Raw genomic sequence first — 18,244 nt, 5'->3', positions numbered from 1 at the left:
ACCTAGTAATCTTCTAAGATTATCGACACAATCTATCCACCCTACTATTCTATAATAATTAGATTTGGATCTTGTCTTTTATAATTTGAAAAATCAATCAATTATAGTTACCATAAAAACATGAAATATGATTTAACGACAATTAAAATAATGTGTACAATGTTTATATTTACAGTAGGTATGCTTTTGGAAACAAACAAAAATATAACAAAAGAGGTTAAGGCTTTTTTTAATTAATATTAATTATAAAATCTGCATTTAAAAATAATTTTTAATACAAATATACTTCACTAAATCACCACATTAAAAAGAACTATACACATGCTTTTAATTTTTGCATTTATATATAATTTCAAAAGCACCTACTGTATTTAATTTTTAATTATACAAATTGGTATTATTGTGAAGTAGAACGTTAAAAAACAATTATTGACATCGAGTACATGAAATAAATAATAAAAGGACTGCATAAAAATTCGTATAAATTAACCCTTTTTTTTTTAAAGTATAAGCTTTCGCAAAAAAGAAATCCTTACTCAAATGTTAGTTACACACATACATACTAATTACAGGAGTCAAAAAGCTGTGGAAATTAAAACCACCTAAACTAAATATACAGTCATTTTGGGTAACTTTGGAACACTTATGAGGCAAATTCCTTTAGTTTGTCAATAATTTGAATAAAATTACTAACAATAATTGTTATTTAAGTGATATTTGATATGGTGGTATATTCAACGTACATTAAAAAGTATTTAAATTATGTGGGAATACTGAGAAAAAAGCTATAATATATGGTCCAATGTTACCCATAACCTGAACTTTATAAAATGAAGATCTTCTCAAAAATAAAAATATGAATTTTAATAACTAAGCGATGCAACTGGCATTAAGGTTAATCTCAGTAAATTTGGTGTTATTATAAATTGAAAAAGAAGACTAAATATATATTGTTTATTTTAAAAATGAGTTTTTCTTTTACGTACCATATACTCGATGTATTTGATGTTCGCTTCAGATTTATCTAAAAACGTGTCTGAAATGTGCTTTAAATGGGAACTCTACATTATCATACATATGAGAACAAATTTTGAAATTGAGAATTATTTGAAAACAATTTTGAGATAGTTATTCAAATAATATTGCAAATATTACAATGCTATGTGCAAAGATTAATATTTCCGTAGGTAATGGTGAAGCACATACAACTTCCTGTGTCAGTGATAGCATCCATGATGATTTTTTTAATTGACGTTCATTTAACTCACATTTGCTTACGCATCGGTGTCCATGCTAAAATCCTATGATTTTCTTCTTTGGCAATAGAAAAAAATTAAAGACTTCTTTTGAAATTTTAACTTTTTAGCCTTAATAGATGAAAATTCAAGTGTTTCACGTCAAGTAAAAAATGAAAACGTTCCTCGTTGAATGTGTTGGAATAAGACATATGGGTGTCATGTGATATTTGTTTTGTTATTTGAATGAGATGTCTCAACTTAGAATCGATACAAATTTTATAATTTTTGAAGTGTAATTTTTTATGCGAGCTTAGTCCATTTAACATTTGGTTGAAATATTTTTACAATTATTAGTACTTACAAGAGCATACTTCTAATATTCCAAAATCGCTAATCGAACTTGTAATCAAAAAATTACACATTCACTAAATATTGCGACACTTTAAAATTTCCATCTAAATAGTTTTGTACAACTTAGTTACAAATAACATTGCGTTAACCTACGGCAAATAATCACGGAAGACTGAATTAACTATTCCCTATATCTGTGGTAGATTTTAAATTATGTATATAGTGGTATACTCCTAAAATTCACATATACCAGTGATATAACGAAATCTTATTTGTTCTGTGTACTTGAACTAGAATAAATTCAAACTCGTTCAATACTTGTCAGTGAAAAAGTGGGGACGAATTCCAAAATACACAATTTAATGCCAACACTTTGGTGTTCGATTTGAAGTGATATTCTAGAGAACAAAGACGAGGTACTTATTCAACATGATCACTTGTTGCAAAAATTGCATTGATAATAGTACAGCCATATCACCGATATATGCGAATGGAGCTTTAACCCGAGTAGTTGTTGCATTTGTTTGCCGTAGATATGATCTTAATTTGGTACTATATTATTTATAAAAAAGTATTACAGCTTTGGCTATGTATGTATGATTAATTCCGAATGCTAGACAATTGTCGTTTAGTTTTCTTTTCGGTGCTGTTTTAAAGCCAATTTATTTGCCAAAATTGATTGTCAGTAAAAGGTTTTTGGAGATGGATTTGATTTATTACGCCCTTTTATTAAAAATATTTAGGAACGAAATATTTTTTTATGATAAAAAGCACGAATTCTTGGGCTTTTTTAAATTGGTAGTTTGTGTTTTTAATAAATTTTAATGAACTTTTTTATGTTGCAGAAAAAATTTTTAATCGATTATGTAGTTTAATCAATTAAGTTTGAAAAAGTAGTTATTTTAGTACTATTTTTTCACCTGTATTGAAAATTTTGAGCTAAAAATAACGGAAATGAATGATTTTATAGGGTCTGTAAAGGTAAAAAAATCCACTGTTCCTAATCTAGTCCGTTAATTCGTTACCCGAACTAGCGCATAAAATCGTTTATCATTATTACCGTGGTTTATATATTTACGTATTAATAAAATGATCATGATTCCAGTTTAACCCTGATCAAAATGATTTTCTCGACCAAATGCGAAATTTAATTCTATACCAAAATTGTGTTTTGACTTCAGTTTAATGCTAGGAGAAAGTTAACGAGTTAAATTAAATCACGCTTTAAGGCAAAGGTGAAATAGTGGAAATTAATTAATTTTATAAATAATTTATATCTGGCAAAAGGTAAAAAAGTTTAATAGAAATTGTGCCAGTTTGTTGAAAAATATATACGCCTAGAATTTAGTACATCTCAAACTATCGAAAATGGTTACACTAGATTGTTGTATTCAGTAAGCGTTCTAGACGAATGTATTTTTCAATAATATAGCTTATTGCTCAAGAAAATCTGTTTAAATATGAAATGTATATTAGATCAAGAGCCAGTACGAACGCAGGTAAACTTATGCTTACCTGCCGCAAAAATGCGACCACCTAAAGGTAGCTCTATTCGATATATTTTTATTATGAAATCAAATTTACAATTGTTTCAAATTTTGTGCATTTTACATGATACTATTAATTAATTTAATGTACTTCATACATGATACTTTTAATTAATTTAATGTTAAATCATATAAACTCTACCCGAGACTAATTTGATATATTGTATAAGGACATATCCTGGAAAGAGCTTAAAAATCGCTTTTATCGAAGATAACTCTCTATTTTCACCCACTCAAATCTGAAATCTCATTTAGCAGAAATTTCAAAAGAAATCAGCTTTTAAGTTCTTTCCCGGGGTATATTCGAATAAAAACATCAAATAAATGATCAGAGTTGTCCTAAGACTATCGAAATTTAGTGACAGGCTAGCATAAAATAACCGTTTTTGATGCGGTGATACTGCTACTGATACGGCTCTTGTATCCGTATCATTTACCTAAGTATTATGTAAAACTTGATAAAATTTGTTACTTTTGTTAATATGCAACAAAAAAAGTTAAAGGTAAAAAAGGTAATGATGGTATCAATATTATATCAATCGTAATCGTGGCATATTATTTAAAATTATGCATTTTTAGTTCGTATTATACATTTGTTTTTCTATTTTAATAGCTCAACTTATATTTATTCTTTTAAACATCTTTTGTAAACAAAAAAAAGTCTTTTAATTGTTATTTAATTTGTTGTTTTTAATTTTTTAATTAATTTCTTAAAAATTGTATATAAAAATTATTGTTTGAGAAATTAATGGTCTAGTTTATGTTGTTACTTAGTTCCGCTTTCTAAGTATGCTATAGAAGGAAAACTTAACACAATTGATATGCTCATTATAAATAATGACTACGTTTAGCCTCTAAAAGCTCCTGATAGTAGTATACGTTACTACTCTCAAGCTCTTTAAGCCAAGTGATGACTGTCAACTATTATGGATCGTTATTTTAATAGTACTACTCTTCATAAGAATTTCGTATAAGAAATTTATATCATGTGTTCTTATCTTAAAGCTTCAGTCTGTATTAAAGTGGAAAACAACTTTTAGTATGCATACCAAAAAGTTTAATGATGTAAACTAGGCCAATAGATTCATTGCAAGTCTTTTAATTGTTGAAACAGGATGAGGTATGTATTTTTTATTGTCTGGTTGTGAACATAAATTATAATAATAAAATGATCGTTTATACATAATTATTTAATTTTTATTTACTAAGATCCGTAACTCACCTTACGATACATTTATCATTATTTTCAGAAAAATAACATTGACTTTATAATTTTATAAAAATAAGCATTTGCGCCAACCAGCGTCCAAAGTTTTTTTTTTGTCTCTTTAAATTCCTTAGGAGTGAAGGTGTCTGTTTACACCAAAGAGTTGATAAACAGACTGGATTATTTTCAATTATCCTGGATTAAATATTAAAAATTAACAAGCAATTTTTATCTAGTGTTTTTATTTCAAGAAAACATGTTATTTATAACAATTTCAAATTTCAAATATAACATAGTTGTAAAATAATTTTAAAAAAGGTTGACACAATTTTCAAACGCAATACAAAAATTATTATTACATAATATAAAAACATTAAAAATATTTTAAAAAAATATAAAATTTTTATCTAATTAAGTTTGTAAAAATTTTTTTTTGCAAATAAATATTATGAACACATTGTAAATGGTAAAAAATTGGCACAATTTAATTGATTCTTTGGTTTTTGTTTTCAATTCATGACGTTAGTAAATTGTAAACTCTGAATTAAAAAGTTTATTGAAAATTAAATATATGGTTAATGCTCGATTTCTTCACTTTTTGTTTATTGTAAAATTATTCGGCGTGACGTCCGTTAGTTTCCTTCTTAACTTGTTACGTCTATGGTTACCTATCTATTTCACATTTAGAAATCCTACTATTATTATACAGGCCAGTAAATTTTGTCAATATGGGTTTCTAAACGTTTGTGTAATCTTAAAAGGGAACTGAAAAATGAAAAAGAATAGTTTACTAAATGTGAAATAAAGTGAAATATATAATAAACTAAAAGCTGTTTAAAGATCTTCAACCAAAATTATTAGAAATGGATAAAATTTTAAGTCGCCTTCTTGAGATTACCAATTTCTCTAGCTTTTTATTGGGTATTTTTCTTTATTTGATATAAATGGAAACTGAAAAGTTGACATTAAAATTTGAGAAACATAATTCAATGAAAAATATGGATATATTAAAATTAAATCAGAAATTGATAATATTAAGAAATAAACATTAAACAAAATAATCTGAATAATTTAAAGAAAAACGTGACTAATTAAAGAAGGCGTTTAACGTTGTATAAAATTAAAGTCGGCAAGCCACATGGCGGATTTTTTCGCAGCGGACAATTGATCGTTATTCAAAAAAAAATTAAGTGCTGAAGGAAATTTAAGCTTACATATTACACGAAAAAAAACGTGGTTAATCTGCGTATCTGCATACTGCGGACTATCATTGAAGTCAAAGTTTCTATCTCGGTGTAGCTTACATGATAACACATGATGGCACACAGCTGTTTTAAACCGTCTCCGTGACCGAACACTGTTAATCGATAGTTTTCTATTCTAAAAATGAATAATCTTGATATAAAACGAAGATAGTCCTATTTTGTATGATAAAAAGCTAGTTATAATAGAGACAGATGTCTCCAAAAAAGTTTAAAGCTGGGCTACAAAGCAATGGCAATTACAGAAATACCCGCCGTGTTTGCAATACTCTAATTTTCACTAGTTAGTGATTTTTTTGTAAAAAGTTACTATTTCTTATATTCAAGTAATGAGATAAATTACCTTAAAACGACCCTTGAATCAAAAATATATACGAGCACAGAATATTTTAAGGATATATTTCGTTACATTGTGAAAAAAATCGAGCATTAGCGCAATTAAATAATAAAAAGAGAATACAAAAATTTTTGAAATAAATATAGGTACCAATATCAGGTTCGGATTTAACTATGACAACTGCCCATGATCGCGGAAGAAAATTAGTTAATTTGAAAAGTTGAAAGATCTTGGATATTACCTATTTGGTGTCGAAATAATTTTGATAAATTAAATTGAGATGAGGTGACATTGAGGATAAACCCGATCCTGATAGATTTATATTAATTATAATCTGACTAAATATGAACGAAATAGGATAAACGAAAAACATCTTTATTCGTCGGGTATATATGATTATCGACGATGTCCGTTAAATATTTAAGAGAGTCTTGACGATTTCTTTTGCATCATTTGGAAAATAGTACAAACTCCAATGATGTCCTCTGTACAATTTTGACTTTACTCTCTTAAAAATAAACATTAATATTTGGATTAAAACAAATTTATCTAAAACGATAATGTTCAATATTTTGCACGAATCATATAATAAATATACTTAAAGATACATAAAATTTAAAAAGCCGATCAGTCGTTTCGCTTAAAACTATCGAAATATGGAATGTATTGAAAATAGCTTTTAATTAAAAACTAACCAATAAGTGATACCTATTACTGACGAATATTTCGATCTTTTAATGGTGTGGTATTAGGACTATCAGTACGAATAACAGCAACTTTTCCAGGGCTTTGATTCTCCTTTTCATTCGAAACCAACAATTTGCTTCGACGTGATGCCGATTTTGGAGATGTAACTTCTTGTTTCAATTTCTCAATCAATTTATTTTGAGCACGAATTTTATTTTCCATATCTTGTTTATCTTTCTTCTCTTTATTTACTTGCATGTTTAATTGTTTATATTTATCCAATAATTCTCTAAATTCTGGCAATTCTTCAATATTTTTCATTTGATTTTTCAACTTTTTATTCTCTTCAATTAGTTTATTTATTTTACTTTTATCCATTGGTACTTGTAAACTAGCAATCTGTGATTCAAGACGATTTACTTTGAATTTCAATTCAATATTTTCAGAACTTTGATGTTCAATTTCAATTTTGGATGCACTGATTAATGACTGAGCTTCCAAAAATTTTTGTTCTCTAGATTTCAATTGATCTAGTAATTCTTTATTGTTATTTTTATGCTTCATACATTCTTGTTCTAAAGTTTGTATTTTCTTCGTTGATGTTTTATGTAATTCATTGTATTTTTCTTCCAAAGATTTATATTTCATGTTTGTTTCATTTAAACTGCTTATTAAAGTTTGCTGTTTTAATTCGTAATCTTTAATTGTGTTCAAGGTTAATTGTTTATAGTTTTCCACAGCATCGGTTAATTCTCGTTTCTCCTTGTCAATATCATCACGAATCATTTTTTCCATTTGAACCCATTGCTTTTCACTTGAAGTAGTGTAAAGTTCTTCTAATTCTTTTGTTTTCTTTTTTAATTCATTATTTTCATTTTCAATTTGTATTTTAGTTAGTTGAAGCTTTTCAACTTGATTTTTTAACTGTTCCACACCTTGATCTGATTCAACTAAACGATCTGTAATTACTTGTACGGTTGATCGTGTTTCATCTAAAGCAATTGCATATCGACGTTTTTGATTGTTAATATTATCAATTTCAGTTCGAAGTTCACTAATTTCTTTCGACCAATTTTCACGTACTTCATTTAATTCGATAATTGTAGATGATAATTTCCGTTGTAATTCATTTATAACACATTTTTTTTGTCCCAATTCCATGTCCAATTTTTCTTTACCATCGATAGCATGTTGTAAATCGCGTTCTGTATCTGATAAAATTAATTTTAAATTTTTTGTCTCCATCTCATGTTTTTTTAGATTTTCATCTAATTGTGTCTGTAATTCACGAATTTGTAAATTTGCATTTTCCTGAATTTGACGTAAATGTTGATGAGTACTATCTTTAAATTGTGTCATTTCTTTTTTATGATTTTTTAATATTTCATTATTTGTGGATCTCAATTGTTGAATTACTTCTAAAAATCCTGTTTCTGTTTCTTCACGTTCTTTATTTTTGGCCGCTTCAGCTGCAATTAATTGCTGTTGTAAACTTGAAATTTCAGTGTGTGTTTCAGTTTTAAGATCACACAATTCTTTACGTAAAGTCATTATACGTTTTCGTAAAAACGTTATATTTTTTTGTTTAGCTTTCATTTTCTGCATTAAAAGTTGGAAGCGTTTTTGTTGTTTGATTAAATTGTTTTGTATGATATTCTTATTTCGTAATTTCAATTGTAATTCATAATTTTCTATTTCCAATTCATCATTTGATTTTTGCAATTCGCATATTTCAATTTGATGTTCTTCATTTTCAAATATTAATGTATCTTTCTCATCTACAGTGTCCGCCAATAAAGCTTTTATTTCATGTATATCATTTTGATGTTGTACTTGAATTTTTCCGATTTCTTCGATCAATTTTTGTTTTTCCTCCAATAATTCGTCTATTTGAATTGTAAGTTTTTCAAGTTCTTGAGCATCATCCATTTCATTTTGCTTTAAATTGGAAATTTGTTCTTTCAATTCTTCAATTTGTATTTCTAAATCTTTTATACATTGTGTCTTATTATTGCATTCCACAATTCTTTCTTGCAATTCTTCACGTTGTTGGTCTAATAATTGTTGTGAAACAGGTGTTGGTTGTAAATTTTCTTTTTGAGAGAATTTTCTTGCAGATTGTGAACAAAGTAGCTTTCGACGGGCAGGTAAATTTGGCTATAAATAAAAAATAACATTTTTTTAATAATATTTAATTTATCTGACAGGGGCGGATTTTACATTCATAGGGCCCTAAACTAATACGACCTAGGGAACCGTCTAATTATTCAATTAATTGCATATTCTGTCAAAAAACTGTTTTCTATAGAGATGTAGGTATACGGTATAGGAAACAAATAGGACAATAAAATATTTTGTTGAATATATAATATGACTTAGTGTTTGTATATACAAACAGCAACTGTACGACATTAATGCAAAAACTAAATTGAAAGGTTCTGGTTAAGTGTAGTTATGATATATAAATTATAAAGCAACCTTTCTGTATTTTTGTGCTGCAAATTCCTTTATTTGCTGATTATATGGTAATTTATGGAAAGACCTGATAAATGACTTAGTCGATAGTTCCAAAATGAGGTCCTATATTTGTTTTCTATATCTGTCTGTCTATTGTTTTCAATGGAACCTTTTTATTCACGGGTCCCTAAGCTGCACCCCAAAAAGCCCTTGAGTAGATTCGACACTATTATTCGATATACTGCATAAATAATCTATTCCAGAAGGAGGGTAATGTTTTTCGAGAGTATATATGCCTATTTTTGAAGCCTAAGCAGTATGATAGATTTTAACATATAGCGGAATGTGACTGGCTATAAAAAATTTTGAAAGATTTATTCATATAATCAATAGTTTAATCACGATTTTAGTATTATACTGAGAACCAAATGAATTTGCTAGAGTCACAAATATTTATTCACGGTCGAAAATGGACAAAAGATATCAAACATTCTTTACTTGCTCCCGTGGTCTGTGAAAGTTAGCACTTTCTGCACGGAGGTGAGAAATATGAATTACTTTTAGAAAAAATCAAAATCGGCTCATCCGCTTAGGAGCTACGATGGCACAGGCAGGCAGGTAGGCATAACACCCTTCTTTTCAAATTCAAAGAAAAAAAATCTACACTGAAATAAAAATTAACTGAAAAGATAAAAAAAATGCTTTTTTTCAAATGTGGATATATACGAAAGCCATCCAATTTTTATACAGTTGGGTTTTTGATTTTTAAATTTTATTATTTTTATTTTTTTAATTGAGGTAATTACAGCCATTATTTCATGCGAATGCATTTTTGATTATCAAAAAAAGATATTAATTGGGTTTAGAAATCATGCTGCCAGTACGACCCGTTGATGTAAAATACATAGGAATGAAATGTCAAACAGTGCTGGGCAGATGCTGGCATGTATTTAGGAACAGAAGCTATATTTGTAGAAATCTCCCTACCTTTGTCTGCGCTTTGCAATATCGTAACCTTTGTTATTCTATAATCACTATTTTATAATGCACACCCCCTAAACCTTTTATCTTGATATAAGTATATATATATATTTTTTTTTGAGAAATAAGGAAAGTTTATGCTTGGAAAATTTACAGTCGATCACAGAGGGGAGCTTTTTTGGAACCATAAATTAACAAAATTTTGAAAACTATTTGTAAATTTCTATAAACCGGTAGATTTAACATTATATTTTGTAATAAAAGGTTTTAGTAGAAAAATTACCTAAAATTGCAAACTTTTTATTAAGATTAAGATTTTTCTTAAGAGAGTGAAAATCAATTCAATATTTACGTTCATCGTTAGCGCCTTTAGTATCTGTGTTCATTTTAAAATGATTTTTTGTAATTATTATATTTTTTTAAATAAAAACTATAGGTAATCTCGTTCTACCTCCTGGATAATTTATAGCTTAAATAATTGTTTTAATAAAATATCATATTTTCCAAATAATTACATACCGTTCTGAAACATGGTGTACTAATAACCGAATTTTTCTCTGAAGCCACACTGCTGATAGGACTTTTATTCAAATCACCACGTTCTGAGGTTGGAGTACAAGATCGAGCATATTTATCATGTTTTGGATTATATCTACCCGGTGCTGGAGTATCACCTAAATTTACAAAATTAACAAAAATAAATAAAAAACTTGATTCCACAAAAAAAAATGGCGCAAATATATTAAAATTAAATAATTACTATTTTTACTTACTTATAACATCATTAAAGCGCGTTAATTTAGCTTTTGAAAAAGCCATATTTCTAATAATAAATAAAATAAATTAATAAATATTAAAACTTAACACTAGATTTATTTAATTAAAATAATAACAAATAACTAAACGGTTAACAGCTGTGATGCCATGATAAGAGTACGAAATGAAATTAAAAGTCCTTTTGTAATTATTTAACGGTTACCTGAATTTCCGTTACATATTTTAATGCAACCAATGAAAGTATTCAGGTATTACGTTTTTATTGGTAGAAGTATCTTTAAAAAGAGACAGCAATGTCTATACATTTCTTTCATTTCAATTACCTTTTATTGCATAATCTTTTGTGTTATATAATGAAAAAAAAAAAGATACAATAAGTCAAGTCATCTATTGACATTTTTTGAAAGCTCGAACAAAATAAAAAACCATACCTTTTAAAATTCAGCTATTAGTTTGAAGATGGCGTTTTATAATAATTTAAATTTTTGGAAAATGATTTTATAAATATTTCTTTGTACCATTATACAATTATACACGTAAGCACCGACTTTTATTCAAAACTATCCACCGAAAATTTGGTATTTGTTGATGAAAAACTTTCTTTTTATATAAAATGGTGGAACCGACGGGAAATCAAGCAACTTTCTACATAGCTATGCCACTGGTGTAAATTCTTTCGTAATTCATGAAAATATCAAAGTTGATGCTTCCTAGGTTCAGATCAAAGTCCGATGTTTGAATATGTGCTAGGTTTTATTTACGACGTTTTTATTGTAATTTAACTGTCAAAAATCGTATACGTATATATGTAGCTGAAAATATTGATCTTAACAATTTATATTATTGATCCACTGAACATTTAACACTGCTTCTTCTTTGAATATCGTAAAATATTCTTCAAAAAACAAGAATTAAAAAACAACACCCTTACATTAAAAAAACACGTATGCATGTAGTTATACATATCTGTATATGTATTTGCCTATACACACATAGGTTTATATTATACATATAAGTACATTTTCCAACTTTATTTTAGCTATAACATGAAATCCTGTCATTTTCATTACTTGTGACCATTTTCTTTAGAATGACTAAAACTATTATTTGCCAAAATTTGAAAACGTTTGACCGAAATGCAGTTTACATCTAATTTGTGCGAGTTTCAGATTAATTATTGCCAATAAAGAGAGTATTTTACCCTTTTTTTGTACATTTTTGTTGTTTTTTGGTGTTTGAATTATTTTTTTTTTACGAAGCGTTTCATAAAACATCTTAACTTTGACTCTCAGTGATTCTATTTAATATAAGCTTAGTATATGAGTATTTATTTATTTAGGTTCAGTGTACGCTTCGTAAAAAAAAAAATAATTCAAAGACCAAAAAACAACAAAAATGTACAAAAAGGGCTAAATACTATCATTTGTGGCAATAATTTCTAAAACTTATATTATTTACGGGATAAAAAATAGACATCTTTAAGAATACAAAAGCATTAAGCGCGATATCTCGTTTCTTTTCGTAGTTATCGCGTTCACGGATTGGACGGACAAACGGAAATGAACTAATTTGATGAATTAAAAAAAATCTAGCCTACATACCAAAAATTTGATTTGTTGCATCAATATTTCTAAGCGTTACAAACTCGGAGCTACACTTAATATACTCTGAAATATTTCATATATCCAGGGGTATAAAACTTGATTTCTTAGATTATCAGTATTATCATGTAGGGTTTATTACAATTAGCTTTAATATTATACCTAATCGCGGACAAATATGGGGTAAATACACAGGTAAAAGCTAGCCTTTAATTATTAAGATGTCTTGCATATGTGAAAAGAAAAGAACAAAAAAACATTTACTTTATTTAATGACTTTATAAATTATTAAGTCTAATTCATTTTTGATTTTGCAAATAACTCTTTTAATAATAATAAAAATAAATATAAGTCCAATAAGAGGATAGTCCAAGAGTCAATGATAAGTTTTCTTCCGTTAAAAAATATATACCGTGCATGAGTTTTATTTCCATTCCTCTAGATTAAAAAAAGTTCCTCTTTTGCTCTCCTTTTAGCCAAAAATTGGGTACGCCCAAGCAGAGAGTAAGTAATAAAGATAAATATATAGTTACGAATTCCATTATGACTATGTAAGACGCCTTTATCCGGTTATGGGGGTAGGACATTTTTTATTTAAACAGTTATTTGTTGCCTTTAAATCATACTACTGCAATTGTTCATCAATTTTTAATATTAATCATGCTCCAATAACTTCTTCAACTTCTCCAAATTTTTTATGGTGCCTTTTAAAAAATGTCCAAAGCCGAAAAAATATGTTATTTCATGGAAAGTTAAGAAGTACGATTTAGGTGGTACAATATTAAGAATGTATGGCTCAAAAGGGTACGCATCCATTAAACTATTAGAAGTTGCTTTCAAAATTGCTAGAACCTTTTAGTATCAAAATTGAAAACCCAAGTTTTTAGAAGTCCTAGTTTTCTCGGTTTTCACTCCCTTCAAGAAGTTTGTCTGAAGATCAAACCCTTCTAGAAATGAATAATTTTTCAACGCTTTCGTAATAAAATATGATAATTATTATTTGTTTTATTTACTTTAATCATGTATACGATATTTATTTACATCAAAGTTTCTCGATTATAATTGACGATTTAAATATGATATATACAGCGTAAACTAAATATTGATAAATACCTTGTCTATATCTTGTCATGCCAAGTGCCCTACCAATTGGGCTCTAGACACAGAGTGCAATTTTTTTCAACTCACCGAATTTTTATTTTTACTTTGTTTATTTACTTATTTACTTATTTTTTTTTTATTATTGGTTTTGTTTACTTTAATCATGTATACGATATTTACTTACATCAAAGTCCCTCGATTATAATTGACGATTTTAATATGATACATACAGCGTAAACTAAATATTGACAAATATCTTGTCTATTAATCATAATTAAAGAGAATTGAAAATAATTTTCAATTGGTAAGGTGCTTGGCATGAATCCAAGAAGTTCGGGTTCGAGTGTATTTTTTTCAATTCTCTTTAAAATATGATAAACACAAGAAATTGTGAAATTTTGCTGTGGCATGTTTAAATTTTGCAAATTTCTCTAGCATGTAAAAAATTCTCCTGCCTGTAACTTAGACGATGGACTGTCACGGAAGAAAATTTACCATTTATCTCTTAGACTAGAAGATCTACATCGTGTTTAGTGTAGTCGAATAAATAAATAACAATAAGATTAAATGTAGGCAGTGATTTTTACAATCATGTAAAATATGTTCTGTATAAGGAAACTTGCGTGCATATAAAGGGCGTATTTTATATTTAAGATACATATAATATAACAAATGTATAAAATTTTTTTCATTTTTGAATTTTTTTTTCTGTATTTAATGATTTTATATGTGCTAGATCTCACCCCACGCTTTTTAAAAACCCACATCATCTCAATAAAAAATGTTTATTTATTTCTGATTGTGATTTTTTTTTTATTTCAATTGTAGATATTATATAAGTAATTGGAATAAAACGTAAATTGTTGGTGTATTCTGAAAATGATGTGTTTTTTTGCCAGCTATGTGCAGGGTGTATAAGGCTTCTATCAGACGAACTGAAAATGTAGGTCTATTAATTTAGCTGAGTCTTTTTATTTAGTCTCAGTTAAATTTATTGGAAAATTTTTGCTATCAAGAAAATCAACGAGAGATAAGCTTAAGTCTTATAGCTAGCTACATACTGCGCTTTAACATGAATATATCGAGTGTTTTTTTAAAGTTGACATAAGCTTGAACCCCGAAAAATAAGTTTTATTGATAAAAAAGCTTCAAATAAAAAATGTTGAGTGTACAGGCGTACATCTTACGGACCTAGGTTTCAAGCACAATGAAAAGATCACTCTAAGTACTCAATAACTGTTAAAAGATAGATGAACACTTGAAATCAATTTGTTATTGATTAAAAAGGTAGCATTTTTTGATCGACCTAGGCGATTAGGCTTTTACAAGAAAAATTTGAATGATGTTATTGGGTTCAATATGGAAAACTACGTTTTTTTCAGAAACCCTGCTGACAAAAAAAAAAAAAAAAAAAATAATAATAATAATAAATACAGAAGTGGTATAAAATACCCCAAACATGGTGAATAATTTGAAGAAAAACCGCTGGTTCAGAGAAGTTCTTTGTATAATGAAATTTGGTGGAGGTGTCGGGAAGTATACACTATTTCTCGAATTCATCAAAAGCTCTCACGGCCACAACAATTTTTAACGAGTAGTTTTCGAGCTACGGCCGTTCAAAGCTACATGTATATATTATAGTTTTTATATATGACTAGGAAAATGGCTCTCTGTGAAACTTTTTCAAACCGCCCCCAAAATGTTCTTCAGACCGTTCTGATAAAAAACTCTTATGGGCACAAAACTTTTTAAAGAGTAGTTTTCGTGCTACTGGCGATAAAAGCTACAGATATATTATATTTATAATATCTATATGACTAGGAAAATGATTTTCTGTGAAACTTTTCCAAACCAACCCCCAAATTTTCTTCGGACCGTTCCAATCAAAAGCTCTCACGGCTACAATGAGTAGTTTTTGAGCTACAAGTAAAAGATACACAGGCATTATAGTTGTATAGCCCACAGCTTGAAAGCTTTTCCGTGAGAGCTTTTGATCAGAACGATCCGACGAACATTTTGGGGGTAGTTTGAAAAAGTTTCACAGAAAGCCATTTTCTGAGTCATATACTAAAACTATAATATATTCGTAGCAGAATGATCCAAAGAACATTTTAGTGTGGGTTGGAAAAATTTTCATAGAAAGCCATTCTTTGAAATTCATCTTTGAAAAACATAAATTGGCTCAAAATATCTTATTTTGTGAATAAGTATCACCTTAGCTAAAATTTTACTTGAAATGGAGTAGGTATACCTATGTAAATAATTTGGAAAATAGAAATGCAAAAAAATTAAAAAGCTAGAAGAGTAATGTGATAATACCACCACACCTGTAGTTTGGGAACCCTCAGGCAAAGTTGCCGACCTCGTTCATAATAATGTAGATACATAGTATAAATAAAAATTATACATATTTACAACGCGATGTGTCGCATATAATATATATTTATATTCGTTTCATATCATTTGCATGTAAAATTATTATCGCTTGATACACCCGTGTAAAGAAATTTTTTCGCCTACGTGCATCCAACAATCTTATTTAGGACAAAATATCAATAAATAAAATATTACTGGACTGGTTTCTTTTTATTTTTTATGTATTTTTAAAAATTTTTTTATTATAATTTTTATTTTATATAATTGAATTGAACTGTTAATAAATGAAAATTACATAAAACTAGCTGTATCATGCCAAGCTTCGCTGTGATACATTATGATTGCATGGAAATAAATGAAAGTTTTTATGAAATTTAATAAACCCCCGATAAAAGCGTTGAAAATTTTTAAACGGCTGAATTGATTTTTATTTAACTTACAGTTTTTTAATGTGCCTACACATCATACCTTTTTATTTGATATCAGACTTGGGTATATTTGAAAATATTCGAACGTTCATCCCTACGTTCACCCCTCCAACCCCTTGCCTCGGGGTAACAGTTTTGTACATGCTATGCTATTTTATTTGATACCAAACTTGGATGTATATGAAAATTTTCGATTTTTCATTCCCGCTTTCACGTCCCACCTTTTCACCTCCGAAAGTTAAACATAGATAAAATACAATCCTTGAAGCGAGTTGTATATGGTGTCAAAATTTGAGCTCAATCGATGCCATTACTTTGAAGCACATACAAACGAACATAACGCTTTTTAACTGACTGCAAACAAAAAAGGAGGAGGTTATCAATTGGATTGTATTTTTTATTTATTTATGCGTGTTACCTCAGAACTTTCGACTGGGTGAACCAATTTTGATGATTCTGTATCTATTTGAAAACTGGTGTTTTCTGTGTGGTCCTATTTCATTTTGGTCCTGATAACGGCAACCATGAGAAAACCAAAAAAGTCTTCAATTTGCATTAAGTATTCACGGCAAGAGCACGAATAACTCAATACCACGCCAACCGATTTAGATGATTCTTTTTTTAACGACAAATTAGTTATTGTACTTCAGATTCACTAAAAATCACAAAATAAAAAAAACTTTTCAAATTCACCCCAAAGATATCAAATTCACCCCAATAGCAATAGTAACGAACGAAACGGTGTGAGAGGTTTCTACGGAGGAATTATTCAGATTAAAAAGGTTAATACTCCAATCATCTGAGGGTTTCATTTCGGAATCTAACGGCATAAGCTGAATTTTTGTATAAACCTTTATTTTGATAGGACAAATGTTGTCTCAAAAGTCACATGTGGTCACGCGTGCGCGTCCTTAGATATTCTGCGCTTTCTATTTCAAAACGGTTGAACATACAAAAAAAAATTTCAGACAAAATTTATAGAAAACTTTATCCTTTACAACTTTTATAATATATGTTAATATGATTAAAGACAAAAGAAACGAGATATTCATAAAAAACTGATTTTCGAGACCTTTGACCTTGGATATCTAAGGACGCGTACTTGTGAACAAATGTGACTTTTGAGACAACATTTGTATTATAAAAATAAAGGTTTGTACTAAAATTCAGTATATTCCGTTAGATTCCGAGGTTGACCACTTATTTTGACTAAAATGATTGGGTTATAAAATATGCAAATTTTTCTTATTAACAACTTACTATTATTTTTAATTTGGAACACTTTGTAATTAAATGATTAAATTAAATCGATGATTTGTGAGTACGTAATAATGATATATACTTAATATTAAAATATATACTATTTTATATTTAAATTATATCTATAATAGATTGTTTATTATATAGAATAATCTTTTTTAAAATTTATAGCCAAATATAAAGTAGTTGTTATTATTTTTATTTAGCTAATAATTAGTAGATATACACCCATAGTTAACTACCTATTTGTATTTGTCATAATAAATATTGTGAAATAAATTTATAGTTTTAATATTAGATATTTTGTTTTTACAATTCAAAATATTGATCAGAAATATCTATTGTCTATGATTATGTATCAAATTGATCACACAGTGCACAGACCAGTAACATCTTTTTGATGAATTTATATAAATGGAGCAACAATAAAAAATAAAATATTAAATACATAAAACTTTTAAAATTGTAAATATCTACGTACAAATTAGATGTAATTTGCATTTCGGTCAAACTTTTTCAAATTTTGGGAAATGATAGTTTACTAAAGAAAAGTTTCCATAGTGACAAGTCATGAAAATGACTGGGTTTCATGTTATAGCTAAATTAAAGTTGGAAAATGTACTCATTTGTATAA

The 18,244-nt window shown here is 27.9% G+C and overlaps 1 protein-coding gene across 4 annotated transcripts; it reads right to left on the bottom strand.

The window, feature by feature from the left end:
- Nucleotides 1–4,824: 4,824 nt before the first annotated feature.
- Nucleotides 4,825–10,995, bottom strand: LOC123298389 (intracellular protein transport protein USO1-like). Of its 4 annotated transcripts, none has more exons than XM_044880378.1 (4): nt 10,841–10,995; nt 10,587–10,741; nt 6,638–8,786; nt 4,825–5,108 (listed from the first exon to the last, which is right to left on the bottom strand). In XM_044880378.1, exons 1-3 carry the CDS (start codon nt 10,884–10,886, stop codon nt 6,654–6,656), a joined length of 2,334 nt encoding a protein of 777 aa, XP_044736313.1. In that variant the 5' UTR covers nt 10,887–10,995; the 3' UTR covers nt 4,825–5,108; nt 6,638–6,653. The 4 variants fall into 4 exon arrangements, with proteins under 4 accessions (XP_044736313.1, XP_044736315.1, XP_044736314.1 ...); XM_044880380.1 differs by having other exon boundaries at nt 6,651–8,786; XM_044880379.1 differs by lacking the exon at nt 4,825–5,108 and adding an exon at nt 5,862–6,450 and having other exon boundaries at nt 6,651–8,786.
- Between the last annotated feature and the right edge of the window lie 7,249 nt (nt 10,996–18,244).

This window comes from Chrysoperla carnea, chromosome 4, assembly GCF_905475395.1.
Source record: "Chrysoperla carnea chromosome 4, inChrCarn1.1, whole genome shotgun sequence".
Lineage (NCBI taxonomy): Eukaryota > Metazoa > Arthropoda > Insecta > Neuroptera > Chrysopidae > Chrysoperla > Chrysoperla carnea.
The sequence above is the reverse complement of the archived record's forward strand: the minus strand, read 5'-3'. Positions and strand labels throughout refer to the sequence as shown.